This window comes from Talpa occidentalis, unplaced genomic scaffold (genome assembly GCF_014898055.3).
Source record: "Talpa occidentalis isolate TD23 unplaced genomic scaffold, MPIMG_talOcc4v2.1 talOcc4.2, whole genome shotgun sequence".
Taxonomy (NCBI): domain Eukaryota; kingdom Metazoa; phylum Chordata; class Mammalia; order Eulipotyphla; family Talpidae; genus Talpa; species Talpa occidentalis.
This window is the reverse complement of record NW_023602073.1, coordinates 67,257,064-67,277,604: the sequence shown is the minus strand read 5'-3', so window position 1 is coordinate 67,277,604 and position 20,541 is coordinate 67,257,064. Positions and strand designations below refer to the sequence as shown.

Genomic DNA, 20,541 nt, shown 5'->3' with positions numbered 1-20,541 from the left:
TTAGGACTCATTTTAATTTTTGTGATATTAATATGCTTTTTTGATTATTTCTAATTTATTGTCTCTCTCCCATTTTCATTTTTTTATTGAGGAAAGCTTGTTTCACAACACTATGTGATTTAAGGGGCCTCCCTAATGGCCTAGGGGTTAAGTCTCAGCGCTATCACCCCTAAGGCCTGAGTTCGATTTCTGGCCATGGAGCTAACCCACATATGGCGCAGCAGACCTCTCCTATGCTGCTCCCCTTAGCAGTTTATAGTAAGTCTGCCTGTTCTGCTCTCCACTCTGTTTCTGGTGACTCATCCACCCCCTGCCCCCACACCTCTGGTCTATAACCCAGTTCTTGCATGCAAAAATAAATAAATTAAAAAAAAAAAAACAACCACACAATATGTGATTCAGAGACTGGATCATCATACTTCAGATGCATGGCACCCACCACCAGGACTCACTCAGTCTTCTGCCAAGGCACTATCATTTTAAAGACTTATTTCTCTTTCATTTGAGTACATTCTTGCAGTTAACTTAGTTTATAATTTTCTTTAATCCATTTTCTGTTTACCTCTTTTGGTACTCATTTTAGTTGCATATTGAATATTCTGAATTATTTAATTTCAATATTTTCCAACTCTATTACATTATTTGAGATACTTTATCTCCCAAGCCTTTGCCCTATTATTGTTTTCAGTTTTTCCAACTTTTGTTTCTTCATATTGTTTTTTTAACTCTTTATTGAAATGTGTTACTTAAAATTATACAAATAATGAATGTCAATTATTGAAAGTGAACAAATCCAGGTAACATCTTTAGAAGAAAAAATAGAATATTATCTGCATCAGAAAACCATTAGAAAAACCCCCTTCAAACTCCAGTCAGTACCCCCTCCCTTGTGCCTAAAGATAACACTATCCTGATTAGAAAGGTAAGTTTTCCCTATTTTAAAATATAAATAAGCAATATTTTATGTTTGATTTCACTTAAGATTATATTTGTGAGATTTGTCCATGTTGTGTGTAACAGTGGTTGTTTTTGTTGCTTCATGGAATTATCTGAATATATCACAATCTTCTATTTTTGGATATTTAGATCATTTCCAGATGGATGTTACTGTGTTCTACATTCTACATGTCTTTGGTGCATATATGTATATATTTTTATTGTATATATTTTATAAGACCACTATATTTGGTCTTGGTATTTCCCAAAAGCAGAATCTGAGGCAAAGGATAATTTACATGTGAGCTGATTCCAAGAAGCAAGAGTGAGTGACAGAGAGTGAAAAAGAGATGCAAGAAAGCCAATGAAAGTCTATACAAGCATAAGCTAGAGAATTGGCCACTATTATGAGTGATGTGTGCTCAGCCCTACAGTGCCTGCAGAGGGCTCTTATGAAATGCATCTAATATATATCTAATAAATAAATACCTAACATCTAAACACCCATACATCTATGGATTCTCCATTTCAACTAAGGCAAGCAGTTCTATTTGTCTGTTTATTCTGTATCAACACCATAATGTCTTATGTTAGTTCTTGATATCTGACAGAGTATGTCCTACCATTCTGTTTTTCTTCAACATTGAAATCTTGGTGCTGTGCATTTCTACATAAATTCTGTAAATTCTGTAAAATATAAAACCCTGTTAGAATTTCTTTAATATAATTTAAGGAGAATTGTTCTAATTACAATATTGAATTTCCTATCCTATAGGCATAACTTCTCCTTTAAATTTTGGAATTCCTTAATTCCTTTCAGTATTATAAAATCCTGTACAAAAATTCTACATTCATTTTGTTAGGAGACTTCTTTCTATATTTTTCATACTTTCTATACCAATGTAAATGATAATCATTTTAAAATTTATTTGCTTCCTGCTGATAACTGAAAATACACTTAGTTTTTGTGTCTTATATCCAACAATTTTGTTAAACTCAGTGTTATCTGTAGATTGCTTTGGATTTTCTATGTATGCAATCATGTCATCTGTGGATGTGACGGATTGAAAAAGAGCTTCCTTGGAAATTTCATATAAAAAACACAGTCACACTCCTCAGTAGACAGTTCAAACAATGTATAAATCAAGAGTCCAGGGCCCTAGCTATAGGAACTCTCTTATAAAATGTGTATTTGTGTAGTGGGGCTGACTAGATTTGTTTTGTGGTCAATTTCTACTGATCCCTTCCACCACCTCTGTCCGACAAAGCGAAGTTAAGCATGATAGATAATGAAAAGAGCGGGATCGCATCACTGGCAATTCAGATTTTTAACACAGGAGGGAGGTCTGAAACAGAGACATTTCAAGCCATCATGATGAAGCTGTCAGTGGATGAGCTCAGGAGACAGTTTGACAGGGCAAGGAGATAGAAAAAAGAGATGTGATAAGGTAAACCACCTGCAAAGCAGTTTAGCTGCTGTTTGGTTAAGACTATCTTTGCCTTCCAGGTAATTTTGGACATGAAATATAAGTCACAGAACCTAGTGGTTTCACCACCAACCCCCCTGCACACATACACACACATGTGCGCACATGCATACATGCGAACATTCACACATGTATTAGGATACAAAAGTGCACATACATGTTATCATCAATACTGTATGTTTGTGCGAGTATATGTGTGTGTATGAGAGAAACATAGAAAGACAAGACAAGCTGTTTTGGATTGTGATATATTGATTGTTATATATTCTCGGAAGCAGTGGTTGTGAGCATGTATGTGTGTTTGTGAGCTGAGGGAGCTGGGGATACTGTAATGATGCCCATGCACAGGTACCAAGAAGGCTGGCGGTAGGGGAAGGTGTGAAGCTGGCATTCAAACTCCAGGAAGCACAGGGTCTGGGAAATAGTTCTAGATCCAAGGATGCCAGTAAGCAAGAGCTAAACCATGAATGGATTTAAGTCATTTGTTGTCATAAAGTTTAACCACCTTTGAAATGCTACAGAACTCTCTTCTAAAGAAAGTACTTTTATTCTTCTGCTTTCCCACAGTTCCGAGCAACATTCACTGAACATAAAAATAGGAAATGAATTAATCACTGCTCTACTAGAGGAAACTGTTGAATCTGTATTCAATTCAACATGACATTAAATACTTAGTTACATACAAAACAAAGTTTAAATACACTAATCATCACCTCATTGCCAATGTTTTTATAATCAACTTTTTCAATTCTTCCTTTCTACTGTTAGCCAATAAATTATTATGCAGAAACTGCAAAATTAATTCTGGCTTTCTTTCTAATGTCCTTATGCTGGATTGCAGATTTCTATACTTTTAAAATCTTGATTGAATGTTATACACTTAATCCCAATTAAGGAAGCTATCTGTAATGAACACCTACGTGTATTTTTACAGTGTTACTAAGTCATGTCAACACCTATCACATTAAGTATATTTTGTAAGAAGATGAAAAATTAAAAACCTTTAATGTCATTGAGGTTTTTATTAAATGTTTTGGTAATTTTATTCACATACAATTTTTTAATCATAAGCAAAGTCATCAACTATTCAAACAATGTAGCCAAAATATATTCTACTTCAACTTAAGGCACTACATACCAATTTCTTTGAAGCACATTCATGACACTTTATTTACATACTATTTTAAGAAATGACAATAAATACACACATTCTATCTCATATTTGTCCTTCATGTATATTTTTATGTATTCACAATAAAATAAAACCCTCCTATAAAAGGAAATACATGTAATCATCCTTAAAGCTTACCAGATGTGGGCAAGGGAAGAGACACTCAAGAACAATACAAAGGCATGTTTTATCCTTTAATGTTCCAAGAATTTATCTTTAAATTCTTATTTCAAGCTTACTGTTACAATAACACAGAGCCTATAATGCAGAGAATTAAAGTAATTTTTATTCTATTGCTGTTTAGAAATCACAGAAACAGAATGGTTCCCATGTTAGAAGTAAATACATGTATCCTGAAAGCATTCTCTGAATTAACAACAACAACAACAAAACACTTAATAAAAATAATTTCTATTATCTTTGAGTTTTGTTTTCATAAGTAGGTATGCTTTTTCTGGAACCAAATACTTTCCACCACCCAAAAAACACAGCAGCATATCAGTCAGTTATTTAACAAAATACACACCAAACCTTAATAGACGAGACTCGCTTTACTAAAAGGTTCTCAGTGTGCTAGAGGACTCGTTGGCTTGCAGGGTGATTTTTTAAAGATACAAATGAAGGAACCAAGTTCAATTTATAATACACAGACTTCTCCTTGATTAAATAAATACTGTTCTTGTCCTATCAACATATACATACAAAATTTACAATTTTCATTAGAGTTAGTATTTGGAGAATAAAATGAAATACAGGACAAACAGGTAAATATCTTCTATTCAAAGCATTAAGGCACTGACAGGGCATTCCTTCCTATTCCACGTTATTCTATAAAGTTCATTTAGGTTGGACGGCCATGTATAGATTTCTGAAACTCAAGCCACATTCGAGCTAATGTGATTGATTATTGAAATGCCTACCACTGCAAGGAATAAGCTCTTCTCAAGATTTCCTGCCACTGTTTTCAACATCTCAAAAAATGTCCATTGCTTTAAATGTGACTGTTCTGTTCTTTCTTTTTATTTATTTTTTTCAATGGAAATTGAAGTGGGAAGAAGTCTCACTTAGTTCAGATCAACGATTAACTTTTAGGATACCTTTTATGTGAGGGGAAAAAAATGTCAGAATTAAAATCTGTCAAAAAGCAAAACTGGCTTATCAGTTTCATTTCATTTATTTATTTTGTTGGTCTAAATACAGTCAACTTATGACCAATTGCATGAATTATTTATGCAGGCTATGGAAATGCTTCTTACCAGGCACCAAATACCAGGATCAGGAAATTAGCAGTGACCAAACAGAATGAATGACATGTTTGTTAACTGGCCCCATTGTTCTTTACTATCACAAAGAATCAACATTTAACTGGACTGCATATTTATTGCAGATGATTTTTGTATTTGCCAAACACTTACAGTTTATTTTCTATTGTCAAACTTTAAGTTCACACTCTTACTAGTAATTGCACTCCTCAGGTGCTGATGAATGGTTCCTGAGCCCAATTTTCTCTCTATAAGGTGCAATCTAAAGTGTCACAATTCAGTTTCTTCATATTCTGATTATTATAAGGTACCACCTAGCAAAGGTAGGGTGACAGTTCTTTACAACAAATCCATGGCTCTGAACAAGTATGTTAAAAATGTGTGAGGAGAGCAATTATTTCTATGAATCAAATATTGGAGAATGAAGTATAGGCAGCACTAAGGCCACAGAATATCACCAGAGTGCCGAGAGGTTATTCTGTACTTACCATATGAATAATGTAACAGATCAAAAGATACCAAATTGAATTTAATTTTTTAAAATTACTTCATTGCTGAAAAAGTAAGGCATAGGAGTTTGAAAGACAAATGTAAAAACCTCTCTTCCTCATTCTGATCCAATCAAAACCAGATTTGCATTCATATCATCAATTTTTTTGTAGCACTTGGATACCTCTGGCTACATAAACATGAGAAAGTTAAAAATGGTAACAAAAATTAATACTTTTTTTTTTTTTTCGTGGGACCCTCGTAGGCGGCAGGGGAACAAACTGGCGCTGCAGAGGCTGCGGGCAGCCTCGCAGCCCAGTGCTCAACCACAGCGCCACCAGGGGAGGCCCCCAAAATTAATACTTTTTAAAAACTGTGACTTTAATTGGTGAGTCAGAAGAAAGTAAACAATATGAAGTGCAAATGGAACCTGTCCTGAGAGCTGATCTACGGAATGTGGAAGCCTGCCTACTGCACAGTTCACCTTTCACCTCCTGTCAGTCATATGAATTCCGTATACTGGGACACTCAGACACACTACACACATACACACACACACACACACAACTGAAAACTTACACAAAAGCAGTAAGCACAAGTAGAGAAATCACATTTTCCCCATTTTCTTAAAATATCACATTAGCAATAATCTCCAAAAGATATAACTGTTGAGATTTAAATAACTTAAGGGTCTTAATAAAGACACAATGGTGAAGGCTCCGGCTTTGGATTATATAGTTTTCCTTTTTTTTTAATAATAGATTTCCTCAAAAAATTTCTTTGTATGCTAGATCTTTTTTGTGTGACTAACAGATTTTGTTAACCACAAAGAGTAGCCTACCTTAAGAGTTTTCTTGGGATACAAACTCTATTAAACTAACTCTATTTATTAATATAAAAATATAGGAAAGTTTTTCCCCCTGATATATAAAATCTACTAATTGAGTGAGGATTTCTATTATTTCACATACAAATATAGAAGTCATATAGGCATAAAAGCATGCCTATTTAATTTTGGTATATTTTTATCTAAAGATGTATTATACCTTCACACATACACACATACAAAAAAAAAAAAAACAACAGGCAGAGGCAGTATTTTTCTCATAAAACGTTACTAGTTTGAGAAATAATTGGTATTAAGTAATGATTTACTAGAAACTTTTACTGTAGTCAGGATTACTTATATTAAAATGCAGTGAAACCAAACACAAAACACAATGAAAAAATAATTTTAGCATGCTTGGTATACGTTCTTTATCTTTCAAAGTATACCTTTTCATAGTAATAACCCCTTTCTTTGGGAGAATCCTTGGTTTCATGAGTAATCAAAGACACTTTGTATGAACCCCAGCATGTCACCCAATTAAAGGATCATCATCATCTTCTTGTAGCTGAAGTCTGGAAAATGGACGGGGTACAGATAGTTTATTCTGCATGATTATTATGAGGCATGTTAAGGTGGTTAAGATCAACAGTGCACCAATAACAATTCCAATAGCTTCTGGGAGATTAATACACCACTGGTCAGCTAGCAAACACTTGGTATGACCAAAGGTTCCATTATTAGGATGTGGTTTTAATCCCAAGATATGGCACATCATTGGATAAATGTCCACAGTGTTAATTGTGCTCTGTTTGTAGCCTTTGTGAAATGCAGGACCATGAGCAGCTAGAAACGGATGCATACTCGGTAAAGAATTGTCATAACCATGGTCACCTACTGAAAAAGAACAAAATGATGTCAGTAAATAAGATCAGTCTTTCTGTTATAAAATAACTTTCTTCTACTGTAAATATACTACATTTTTGCCAGTGTAATCCCCATCCATTAAAATCCTGAGTAGTTGGACCACACAAGGCCCAGAAAAAAATTTCCATTTTCTTCAATAGTCATGTCCCTATTTTAAACACAGCCCTTTCCAATGGCTTATGACATCGGCTTTCACACTATTTCTCAACCTAATAGCTTTCATTCAGTGCCCAACTCATTCCACATGTCAATCTCTAGGACTGTTTGTAAAAGCACATTGCAAATAGCACGAGTGATAAGAAGAGCAGTAGGGCTGTGAGGAGAGCAGATGTAAGGTAAACCAGTGAATGGGAAAGAAGTGAATCTGTAGCCTCACCTATGTCAATACTCCTGGGATAAGAAACAAGGTTGTATAATGCACTACTGGTTTACTGACAATTAATGAACACCTCCACTTCTGGAGGGCCAGATCATTAAAAATGTTACTAGGGATTCTTGTATTGAATGTGAAGTCTAATGAGATGACTCCAATTTATAACACCAGTAAAAGTCAAACTCAAAAACAGAGAAATGTGCTGGTCCCTGATATGGCTCTATTATCAAATTCTCAATTTTTACCTTTATTTTTAACAGATAATGCCTTTTAAGGTATACCGATTGAATCACAAGTTTCCACTTTCATACAGGTGATTAAGTGATGAACATATCAATCTCTGCCCTTTGTTTATTCTATATGTGTGAAATATTTAATAATAAAAATGCATGTGATCAATATAATAAAAAACAGGCTAGAATACTACATACAGGCACTATGATTTCAATAATGTAAAAATATTCATGTCTATAGAAAAAAGATTGGAAAGGGGGGAAAACTCCCCTAATTAACCTTTGTCTATATCTCTGTATTATGGATAGTTTTTATTCTGTTTTATACTTGTCTGTATTTAACAAGTTCTCAATAGTAAGTACATGATACATACATAAATTATATACAAATTCTATTGACCATTCCTATACTTGCCTACTTCTGAACTGCTTTAGATTGGGGATCTGCAGACTACAGCCTACAGCAAATTCAGCCCTGCACCTGCTCTTGTAAACAAAATTTCACCGGGACACCCCATGTCAATTTGTTTAAATACTCTCTACTGCACTTTTCCACTATAAAGGCAGGATGAATAATTAAAACAGAGACCAGCAGCTCACAAAGCCTAAAATATTTACTTTCTGGTCCTTAACAAGAAAAAGTTTTCTGACACCTATAAAATCAGATTATTTAGAAAAGTATTTAAAATGAATTTAACACTTGTATAATTAAGCTTCAGTTGAGGGAAGACCTGTAACCCTCCCTTAAAATATTTCTCAGTTTTAGGAGAAATTTTAATACATCTATTATACTCACTTGCTAAATTTTTTTTATTAATTTACTTTCTTGTTCTTACCAGTGTTCTAAATAGCCATGGCATTCTAATCAGTGATTTCATAATTGGGAAAAAACTTAGCTTCCTGGACAAATTTTTTATGGTTTTTTTTTAATTTTATATATTTTTTACATCTTTTTTGCACAATGTATGCATATTTGTCATGGTTATAGTCCCCATACAATTCTCACCTCCCTTGTTTTCATCCTACTCCCTCCTCCACTGCCTCCCCCCCCATATTGAATTGTGGTTTATAGCTGCTTGTTCATTTTGATTTTTACTTTATTATAATTAGTCTTTTTCCTGGTCCCTTATTTAGGTTTTCTAAATTCCTGCTATGAGTGAGAAATTTTTTTGACACACACACACATACAAAAAATAAATAAGAAGAATTCTAGCTTATCACTCCCCTTTTATTATTTTTCTATATTATATTTATTATTTTATTATATTTATTATATTATATTTATTATTTTTCTATATTATATTTTCTATTATTTTTCTATTATTATTCTCTCTTAATTATTTTGTTTCTATAGTTGTCTCTCATTTTCTACAAATCAAAAGAACCAATCTTGAAAGTTACTGACAGTAAATGCAGTTTTGGTAACAAAATAAAACTACACTTTCCCCCTTAAAGACACCCATCCTTCTAATCTAAAGGTGACATTGTGGTTACTACAAATGGCTATTGAAGGAAAACCTGAAACTTGAAATAAAAACCTGACAATTATCTATTTAAAAACTGAACTACATATATGCGTGAACATCTGTAATCTTAACAAGATAGTGTCACAATGTGTCAATAGAATGAAACAGAAATATCCTAATACTTACATCTCGTTAAGGATTTATTCAGCACAATTGTCCAGCCTTCATCAGCAACCAAAATAATAGGTTGAATCCGATCATTATGTTGGTAATGAAATCTGGCAGGAATGTCTTCTTTGAAATAAACATTCATGTGAGGGTTACACATTTTCAGTTTGTTATAAACCTCTGTTCTATCTGGATGAAAAAGGAAATAGCAAAGCAAAAGAGGAAATAGCAAAGGAAAAAGTCATGGTTCACTGATAAGGCAAAAATATTTCTAATTAGAATAACTGGAAATACGTCCTGAACAGTGTCATCTATTAAATCACTTTAAATTCTTTTTTTAAATAAAGGAGCAGTACTAGTTATGTGACAGTGTTGGGAATGACCTCTCTCTCTCTCTCTCTCTCTCACCACACACACAAACACACACACACACACACACACACACACACACACACTTTTGAAGTAGTCACATATCCTTTTTCATTTGTGATAATCTCTGATGGACATTTATAGGAAAGGGACAAAATAGCTTCCTCAACAAACATAAACTAATTACATTTAACTATTAATTATTCATTCTAAGATCAACAGACAAAGGTATGTAGCTCACACAAAAATCCAAGATGCTTTTTAAGGATAAAAATGACCTCTTTCCATTAAAAAACAAAGAAATAATCAAAATACATCAAAAAGCAAAGATATAATCATTTTGAATCTAAGCCTTACTCTACTTGCTTAAAAACATGTACCCACTCTGAGCATATGGTCCTGAACTATACGAAGATCCTTTTACCCTCCCTTCTCAATCAATTGTCCCATTCAAATACACCTTCGCTAAAAGTTAACTTACTTATTTTGGGAAGTATCGCAGCAATGGGGGTTGAATCTATAAGAGTGTAGTTTGAACGGTCAATGCAGAGATCCAAGTTTATCAATCTGTCCTTAGAACACTGGGTCATCCCATGATCACTTGTAATGATCACATTAAGATTTTCCCACAGTCCTAATGTCTTCAGTTTGTAAACTAGGTCACCAATAAGGTCATCTATGTCTTTCAACACTCTGCGCATGTTTTCTTTATCTTCAGGTCCGAATTTGTGGCCACTGGCATCAGGTTCTTCCCAATAGAGTGTTGCAAAGGTGACTGGTGGGTTCGATTTGCTCAGCCACATGGTAACATTATTAAGTCTCTCCTCAAACGACACAGAAGAGTTATAATTCATAAAATAAGAAGGTGTGATATTGTGAATGGGCACATCAGTACCAGGCCACATAGCAGCGGCACTGGATCTGTTTTCCTGAAGCTGATTGGTCACCCAAATAGGTACTGCTTCATTCCACCAGAAAGGATCCTTGTCATCGTAGTCAGAAAAATGTTTCTTTGTGATCACGTCATACATGGAATTAGCGACAATGCCATGGCTTTCTTCATACAAGCCTGTCACAATACTGTAGTGGTTTGGAAATGTTTTTGTGATAAAAACATTCTTGACATGCTCTACCAAGACACCTTCTTTGATAAAATTCTGGAGATGAGGAAAGTCATAGTTTTGCAGATAGTCAGCTCTGAAGCCATCAAAGGACACCAGTAGTAACTTGGGTGGAGAAACGTAGGAAGAATTACCTCTACAATTAGTTACAAGTCCAGAAAGTAAAAGTATTGCTAATAACTTCATAATGAACATGTTGAAGAAAGCAATCAGGGTTCCTAAAACATAAAAACACAATTTATAAGTAGTAATGCCATTTAATTTGGATTAGGGTTCAGAAGTTTAGCCACTGGGAGAAGACAACCAACATTTATAAACATCTTATATATCAGCTTTAGCTATATCAAGCTAAAAGTTAAGTAACATCATTTATTGAAAGATAACTGAAGTCAAAATTGGAAAAAATAAAATAGCCTTTATTTGTTCAGTTATATATGGCTGTGTGCTTTACATCTGTATCCCATGCCCCCCACATGCTCTGAAGGAGAAGTGGATTATTGTCATAGTTTACACAAATACTCCTGTTTGGTTACCCGGTTTATCTGAAGCTGCAAAAATTATTCTAAATATTGGCATTAAAAAAGGGGGAGTGAGAAATAAAAGTTATTTGAGGAGAACTTCCCACCTCAATTTGCACCTATTTGATGGTCACATGAGGTTGACTAATAAACAGACAAAGTTTCCAAGGACTCGGATGCCACAGTAACTCTGAAGATATCCAACAGCTGTTGAAAGGAATTTCATCACCCCATCCCTCTTAAATTTTTCCTTATTGTCAGACGTAAGTGTTCTACTTAATACCTCAGGCTCAGTGATCTCCATGATTTTTTTAAATTGTCCAGAGATTACAAAAACAGTCTTCCCCTAATAAATCTCCTGCCTTCAGTCTCTATCTTTGTTGGCCCCGAAGAATGGTTCGCTTCAGATGGCAGGACCCCTTCTCCATTATGACAGAAGAGAAGGAGAAAGTAGTACTGAATAGGTAAGCATACAAGTTTGAGGGCTGCAGGTGACAGGAACTGCATTCTGTGTTTTAAGATACAGGGTCAATTATTGAGAGAAGTAGGATGGTAAAGGTTCTGGGGCTTGAAGAACACAGAGGGTGTCTGAAATGGTGAATGTCTCCACGTGGGAAACATTACAAGGAAACAATACAATTGATGGTCAATGCTGACAGCTATGGCCATGTATTTTTAAGAAAGACATTGTTGATTGGGTTTCCCAAACAATTCAGTCACCCTGGCTTATGCATGAACAAAACAGGCAGCAGATCTTACCTGGGCTTGAAATTCTGCCAGAAATTTAAGTGTGAGGAGGCTGAAGATACTAAGGAGTGGTTGAAATTTGAGCTAAAGCATGCAAGAAGTAGAGAAGCTTTAGGACTAGAGGGTCTGATGAAGTTAAAAACCAGTGTTTTAAAGGAACTTGCAGTGAAAGTTGCAGGGATGTAGGGTTTTGGCTAGTGTGAGATGGGGAAATTCATTATTTCAAAGTAAGAAGACTCAAGGTATGGGCATGCGGGATGCGGGTATATGCCTAGAAGACCCCAAGGTCACAAGTCATTTATTGTTGCACTTCTTTCTCCTAACTAGACTGCAGTTACTGAAAGGCAGAGACTTTCTTTCTTTCAAATACACAATATAGGTGATGTGTGTATGCACAGGCATTCAAATACTTACTAGATGAAGCTGTGACCTTAGGGCCTTAACATTTTGAAGACCAAAAAGTTAGAATCTTGTTGGTGAGGATCTTTGGCCTGAAAATTTCTATCTTTTTAACCTGGGATGGGCTGCCTTCTGAATGGCATCATCTGTTGCTGGTGCCGTCCAAGAAACCAAAACAACACAGAACAACAAAAACAAGCCAGTTCTCAAAGCAAAGAGTAACTATTCTAATTAGCGCAAGAGACATACTTTGCACAGACACAGTAATCTCAGTAATTTTAGCTGTCAAGAATTTAGATAGTAGCACTTCCTGTTTCATTCCTTCTTTTATATCCCTAACCTAGTATATATGCAAAGCTCATCTCTTCCTTCATGAGTCATAACTGGACTTGGTCAAACCACAATATTATACAGGCTGCTGCCCTAGGTTCCAACAGTCTAAAAACTTGTAGAGAATTGAATAGATCCCCTCATTTCTCTGAGTAGAGCTACTCCCCCATATTCAAATATTGGTTTCTAATAACATAGTAGACCAAATCAGCAATTAGGTGGCACAGTATCTTAAAGATATTCATAACAATTTTTTTTAGACTTCTTTGTTGTCCTGGCTCTCTCCCATTCCATGTTCCCAACTGATACCACTGCACAAGGCATTCTGCTGGTGAGGTTCAAATTTGATATATGTCAAACAGAAAGCATTCCCTGTACCTCCAAATTTTTCACCTTTCCTTGGTTCTTCAATTATTTAAAAGTTGGGCCACCCCAGTGGCGCAGCAGGTTGAGCGCAACGCTGTGAAGCTGTTTGCAGCCTCTGCAGCATGGGTTTGATTCCCCGCCGGCCAGGGAGATACCCACTTCGCGCAGCAGACCTCTTCTGTCTCACCCGCTGCTCCCCTCAGTAGTACTTTCAGTCCGTCTGCCTGTTCTGCTCTGCTCTGTCTCTGATGAATTCTCTCACCCTCCCACGCGTCTGGCCTGTACCCCAGTTCTTGTATAAAATAAATAAATCTTTAAAAAAATTATTTAAAAGTTTCACCATTCTCTCAGTCACAGCGATGTCCTGAGAACACCATCACTTGCTGGCCTAGTGAATTCTATCTTTGTATTCATCTACTACAGCATAGTAAACATAAGAATCACTGAGGGAAGTTGATTAAAGTGCAGCTGTCCAGCCTCATCAGTAAAAGCCCAGAACACCCATCTCTAACAAGCATTTTTAATGGCTACCCATTCTTTCCCAGTCTCTACTGATGTCATACTTCTAAAGTTCTTAATACCTCCTGTTTGAGTACTTTTATCTGTTAACTGACCTTCCAACTTCAATCACCTTCCCCTTTCTCACCCCACTTCTGCCAAATTAATCTCCCTGGGCATAACTCTGTTCATGTTACTTCCCTGATTAAAAAAATGTTCAGAGTCCCCTTGTCTATACAAAAAGTCCAAACATCTCAGCCTGGCATTCACACCCCTTAATCATGCAGACCCAACTTACATGCAAGTGAGTATAAAATAGTTACAGAAATTATTACCAACCTTAATTTCCATTTACCACACTTCTGTCACAATCTGTTTGAAATGTATTGCAATGTCATGGAAATGACTGTAGTCATTTATCTATGGGTGATCTTTTAACAGCTCTTTGGTTATAGGGTGTTTCTAAACCATCCTAAAGCTACTTCCTGCACCTGAAGTATTGCCCAAACACTTTTATGTCATTAAAAAAACTTTTTTAAAGTTTAAACATAGAGATTCCATATACTCAGCAATTCCACTACTAAGTACCTGTCCAAGAGAAATAAAAATATGTCCACACAAAATTTGTATACAAAAAAATTTTAAAACAAAAATTTGAATACAAATGTTTACAGTAGCATTATTCATAAAAGCCAAAAAATTGAAACAACCCAAATATGCATTAATGCATGAATGCATACATAAAATATGGAATATTCATATGTGATATCATTTGACTATAAAAAGGAGTGATTTACAGTCACATGCTACAACATGGAAAAACCTTGAAACATTATGCTCCATGAAAGATAGTCATAAAAGACCACTTATTGTATGGTTCTATTTATGAAATGCCTAAAATCAACAGATAGAAAAATACATAGATAGATAGATAGCAGTTGTTGCAGAAACAGTTTGGGGAGAAGTTAGTAAATAAGGGTTATGAAAATGTTATCAAAATGTGAGTTACATGACTAAGCTGTATACTTTTAATGAGTGAGTTTGATACCATGTGGATGATATTTCCATAAAACTATTACATATTTTTTAAAAGAACAGCAGGAAATGAAAGAGTAATCTTAAATGCATCTGAAGTTCCTTGCCTTGAAACAGGAAACATCTTTAATGTCTGTTTTTGTCACCAAAAAATATGCATACCACAATACAGACTAGGGTGTTTTAATGTGAAATTGTTTTATACAATACTTTCTATACACAAAACAACAACAAAACAAAAACCTGTGTCGACCCTCTCTCATAAAATCCAGATCCTTCTTCCCCAGCTCTTTAGTGATAAGGATGAATAATCTCAAACTATTAACAGAATTTTTCTGCCAAAACAGCTTTCATTAGTAGTTCCTGCAGCTATATCTACATATTTTGTTTCATTCTAACAGGGAGTGTTATGCTATAAACAAAATATCAGTGAGAAGTTCTCAGGTATGAAAAATTACTGACTGCAATACTATATATATTATAAAAAATCAGGGTTAATTTCTGTAGTTTTCCAAACCGAAAGAAAATAAAAAGGGACAGAAAAAAGGCAGACCCATCTGGACTACATCCAAAGAGTCCAACAGCAATTGGAAATATTTGGGAGTATTCAACACAGAAGACAACACACTCTCTACCTCACCTAGAATGACTTTTTTACCTGCATGGAATGCATGTCAGGTAACTCCCACTGACTTTGTTAGCCTGTGTGAAGCTGGGAAAGTATAACAGTTACAGGATATGGTGAAAGATATTTGTCACCATCAGCATGCCATCTGCTCTGTAATACAAAAACCTCATTCTAGTCACTTCACAAATACTATTTATGATGAAAATCACATACAACTTTAAATCAGCATTATTGCTAGGCACATAGATAACTTATGTGGCTTCCTTTATATAATGATTATTTTCTTAAGAATATAAAAAAAAAACTGGAAAGACTTCCTCAGTCTTCAAAATTCTAGGATTCTAAATTACTCTCTAATTGCCTAGCACATACAAAATTTTTCAGCAAGTATCTTCACACAGCTATACTTACCATACTTTCTACATAGTAAAATACTCCTCTCCCATGCAGTTTCTGTGTTTTCATTAAAATTTATCCCAAATTATATTTTGTAGCTAATTTAAAACCAAGGAGCTTTTAAAGTAAGCACAGTTTAGTTTTAGTTAAATATTGCTTTAAATTACATTTCTTAAAATAGCTTGAAATAACTTCTGGGGAAAAGAGTATTAAATTAGTATTAATATTAGAAAATCAACAGCTATCTTCTTATCTAGCTTATCAACAGCTATCTTCTTATCTTCTTATCTCAGCAATTTTCAGATATGGGTCTACCAGAGCACCTGTTGGTTAAGCAAAACCCTTTTGGAGTCAGACTTGATATAAACCTGAAGCTGCTAGTCATAAGCTGTACGATCTTGGACATACCACTTTCCTTTCCGAGTCTGACTTTTCCTTATCAGTCTAAGGGGACGACAGTATCTTAGACGGTTGCTGGTTGCATAAAGGAAGTCTTGTTGATAAAGTTCTTAAAACCGTGTCTGGCCTATTAAAAACACTTAAATATTATCTTTATTGCTTGGTTTGCGGTATGATGACAGTGTTATATATAGAGAGCAGAAACTAATATTCAGGCTTACTTGTCGATGGATGCCCTTTGCACCCCCAGTCCCTCCAGCAGCCTCACATCTTTTTTTTTTCAATTTTTTTTTATTTTTTTACATCATTGTTCATTTTTAAACAATATTTGCTTCCCCACCCCCTCAGGTGTAGTCCCCATAGTTTCCCTCACCAATGCACCCATGCACCATCACCTCAGTCCCCTGTGCTCCTCCCACCCTCCCTCTGATCCCTCTCGCTCCTCCTCCCTTGCAGTATGTCTCTGATTTATAATTGTCCATTTTTGCTTTGTTGTGTTTTGTACTGTTACTATTTTTTTATGCTGATGCTTTATTGGGTTCCCCTATATTCCTGCTATAAGTGAAACCATCCTAAAAACTCCACAGAAAAACTACTCATAATAATCAGCCAGTTCAGTAAAGTAGCAGGATACAAAATCAACACACAAAAATCAGTAGCCTGCCTACACACAATCAATCAATCTGAAGAAAAAGAAATCAAGAAAACCATCCCTTTCATAATTGAAACAAACAAACAAAAAAATGCTTGGGAATAAACCTAACAAAAGAGGTGAAAGATCTCTACAAAGAAAACTATAAAACACTGTTAAAGGAAACAGAAAGACACAAAGAAATAGAAAGACATCCCCTGTTCATGGATTGGAAAAATTAACATTACTAAAATGTCCACCCTCCCAAAAGCAATATACAGCTTCAACACTATTCCAATAAAAATCTCAATGACATTCTTCAAAGAAATAGAACAAATACTGATGACATTCGTATGGAACCACAAAAAAACACGAACAGCCAAAGCTCTACTGATGAAAATGAAGAAGGGAGGTATCACACTTCCAAACTTCAAGCTATACTACAAAGCCATAATAATTAAAACAGTTTGGTATTGGCTCCTGGTGTCATTTTCACCCACGCCCACCTCCACTGCTCTGCGCCATTCGGCCAACTCCCCGGCCCCAGCCTTTGCGACTCCCTCAACTCCAGTCCACCTGCTGTAATGTCCTGTCCCTCACCGCCCTCCGCCTCCCACGCCGGCCTCTCCCGCAGCCCCTGGGTCCCTTAGCTGATCTCCCCGCCTGTGCCCTGGGGTGCGTGGGGGGGGGAGCGGTGTGTGGAGCTGGTGGCGGAGGTGGCGGTAGGCGTTCTCGCCATCCCCACTTCCAAAGCCCCTCTAGACTGGGGAGGGGGTGGCATTTCCCTGCAGAACGCCAGACCACGCGAGGCGCACACTCACCGCAGCCGCCCGCCGCTTCTTCCCAGCGCGGAACTCCGTGCTCGCGGAACCCGGAGCCGGTGGGTACTGGGGGCGTGGGAGACCTGAGGGACCGCGCGACGCCGCGATCTTGCCGAGGCGCGTGCGCAATACCTGGTGTCTGCGCCTCCGTTAACAGCCCCGACCTCTAGATCTGCGCTCCGGAATTTGCGCAGCTGCCTGGCGCGCGCCCCTGCGGAACCAGCTTACAGCCCTCGGGGACGCCGACGGTGGCGGAGTCTGAGACATAGCCTCAGATTGGATGAAGAAGCAAGCGTTGAATGTGACTCCCTTTCCGATTGGTTAGATTCAGGTAGAGCGACAGCCGCCTTGGTGGGGCAGGATTGGGTCTAGGAGTAGAGGCTCATTCCTCCTTCCACGCCACTTTCGTGTCGTTTTAGGGCTGAGTGCCCTTCAGGGGACCCGGAACCAAGCGAGTCCCGGAAAACCCCAAGTAGTTGCCAGGCCCCGGGTTACTGCTATTTCCAGTTCACCTCTACTTAGCTTGCACCCGGCGGCTTAGGCTTCCGCGAGGAAAACGACTCTTGCCCTAGGATGGCACAGTGTAAGCCTAGAGCAGCCTTAACCAGTTCCACTGAGTTGGGCTAAGTACAGTGTGGTTCTCACTGAGTAATATTTGCCCGTCCTGCTGGGAGAAGTGACTGTCTTTATGCGCGAAGCTGAGTCCTATGCATTTACCAATAAGGTTACAAGAAACACAATTCTTGCAATAGGGAACTAGTAATAGGTACCAAGTGGAAATATAGGCACTTCTTATGACAGATGTGTATGTGAGATTGTGTTCCTACTTTTTAATTGGAATCTTAGTCAGAATCAAGTGTGATTTTAAGAGAAGAAAGAGAAACTACCAAACAGAACACTTGTTAGCACTTGGGTTACCCAGGCATACTTGGCAAAGAGAGGATAGTGTCTTTTTTTTTTTTTTTCCTGTTTTTATCTCTAGTGCCAAGCACAGAACCTGCCATAGAAAGATGTTTACTAAATAGTACTGAATTTAATAAAACCCTTCTGAGTATTCTGGATGCAGTGTCAGATTTTAAAGTGCAAACTCTAAGAGATATTTTCTTTCCTGTTCACCACTAAATGCCCTATAGGTGCTAAAAAATATATACAACTAAATGAATTAAGAATATTAGTGTCCTTCGGTCCTTCTGCCTGCTCTGCTCCCCGCTCTGGCTCTGGTGAATTCTCTCACCCTCCCGCGCTTCTGACTGTACCCAGTGCATGTATAAACAAAACAAACAAGCAAATAAATAAATAAATAAAACATGCCTCTATAGAAAAATAAATAAATAAATAAATAAAGAAAGAATATTAGCCATGTAATATTCTCAGATGCTAAGGATTTAATAGATATAAATATATCTATTTAATAGATATAAATCCAATACCTGAGTTAGTAACCTGCAGAAGTGGACCTTAGACAGCAAAGTCTAAGGTTGACAACCCCTTGCACTGAATTTTAGAATGTACGCATTATACCAGAGACAATGGAGCTAAATGATTATTAGTTTGTATTTTCTTAAGTTAAAGCCAGTTTCAATGGCCTGTGTATTGGTGAATTTGGGCATCTTAGATCCTTGGGTTGTCAGAGCTGGAAGGGATGGCATAGGTAGTTCAGTACTTAGAATCTGCCAGGCGTGAATTTGAATACTCATAGCAGCTGAGCAATCTTGAACCAGTGTCTCAACCTATTTGAGCCCCCCCATTCCCTCATCTGAAAAATGGGTCCACTTACAGTATCAACCTCTCAGGATTTTGTTAAAGAAATGAGATTAAGCCTGACATGTGACAGGTATTAGTAATAATTATTGCTATGACCAGAAAAATTTCCCCAACCTGAACAATAGGGGAGGGCTGTGTTCTGGATCAGTTTATGTAATATCCAATTTAGCTGAACTTAAATTTTCTGGCATTTCAGGCATATGTTTATCTGTGGATATAGATAAACTTTGTTCATTTAGCGATGTGTGATCACTTATTATAGAGTAGGCAAGGCTGACTTCCGTTTAGGTCAGATATGTAGTGGGCACAGCAGGTGGATGGGCATCAGGAAAAAAGGACTCTTCATTCATGGTCACTGTCAGGGCCTCCATAGCTGGGTAGGTCAGGGAGTTCTATGCAATATGTTCTCCTTTTCTGTAACATAATGTGGTCAAAAACAGAGGGACAAAATGATTCATCAAGAACTTTTGACACTAAGCTTCTGTTATCCTCTAAATATTTAGTATTTCAACCATAACTGAAAAATTGTTTCAGATGGGTTTTTGTAATAAAGATATTTACAGTTTCATGGAACAGGGTATTCAGAGGTGCAGTAGTCTTTAGAACTGGCTGAACTAGCAGCTCAACAATTCAGCATCTGTGTGCTGAATTCTTTCTAACTCTCCACACAGCTATTAACAGAATTGACTTCTGGTTTCACTGTTAGTTAAAGATAACTAACAATAGCAACAGGAACCATTTAATTCATTTTCATTTCCACTGGTTTCTAGTTGTTGTTGTTTTTTTTCCTCCTGACTTCTGGGTATTTTTTTTCTCCTTCCCAGAAACCTGCAGCAACCATCTTCTCCAATCACTTTCATTAGAATTTTGTCATATACCCAAACACAAGCCAGTGGAGAAAATGGAATTGCCAGTGGACCAATTTAGTGCACACTTTGAGGTAAGATCTCTTTCCCAAACTGCGCTTATTTCTCAACAGGAGCGAGATGAAATGGGTGCTGGGAATCACTATACATTCATTAGAGAAATTTAATGATAATAAAAGAAAACATAGCATTAATATTAATTCATACTTTCCCTTGTGATTTTTGGACAATTTTTTTTTAGAAAGATAAAATAATAACATTCATTTGTAGTGTTATTTCAACTCAGCTTTTTGTGGGTAAATTTTGTTTTCTTTA

General features: G+C 36.6%; 2 protein-coding genes across 3 annotated transcripts in view; one reads left to right on the top strand and one right to left on the bottom strand.

The window, feature by feature from the left end:
- Window positions 1-3,437: 3,437 nt before the first annotated feature.
- On the bottom strand, window positions 3,438-17,816 carry ENPP4 (ectonucleotide pyrophosphatase/phosphodiesterase 4). 2 transcript variants are annotated; one of them, XM_037519830.2, is made up of 4 exons: window positions 17,729-17,816; window positions 10,189-11,046; window positions 9,357-9,527; window positions 3,438-7,068 (listed from the first exon to the last, which is right to left on the bottom strand). In XM_037519830.2, exons 2-4 carry the CDS (start codon window positions 11,021-11,023, stop codon window positions 6,704-6,706), a joined length of 1,371 nt encoding a protein of 456 aa, XP_037375727.1. In that variant the 5' UTR covers window positions 11,024-11,046; window positions 17,729-17,816; the 3' UTR covers window positions 3,438-6,703. The 2 variants fall into 2 exon arrangements, with proteins under 2 accessions (XP_037375727.1, XP_037375726.1); XM_037519829.2 differs by lacking the exon at window positions 17,729-17,816 and adding an exon at window positions 17,597-17,713.
- Window positions 17,817-17,880: 64 nt separating this feature from the next.
- The window catches only part of CLIC5 (chloride intracellular channel 5), a 190,138-nt gene continuing 187,477 nt past the window's right edge, over window positions 17,881-20,541 (top strand). The window contains exons 1-2 of the mRNA XM_054698845.1: window positions 17,881-17,927; window positions 20,185-20,300. Coding sequence (XP_054554820.1) covers window positions 20,262-20,300 — 39 coding nt within the window. The 5' untranslated portion in view covers window positions 17,881-17,927; window positions 20,185-20,261. The remainder of the gene's footprint in view (window positions 17,928-20,184; window positions 20,301-20,541) is intronic.

What these genes read in the sequence shown, in the direction of transcription:
- ENPP4 (XM_037519830.2), bottom strand. Translation starts at nt 11,023, where the DNA reads ATGTTCATTATGAAGTTATTAGCAATACTTTTACTTTCTGGACTTGTA. An exon ending in TGCGATACTTCCCAAAATAA is followed by an intron (nt 9,528 to 10,188) that starts GTAAGTTAACTT and finishes TTTTTCATCCAG; the next exon opens with ATAGAACAGAGGTTTATAAC. An exon ending in GAATAAATCCTTAACGAGAT is followed by an intron (nt 7,069 to 9,356) that starts GTAAGTATTAGG and finishes GTTCTTTTTCAG; the next exon opens with TAGGTGACCATGGTTATGAC.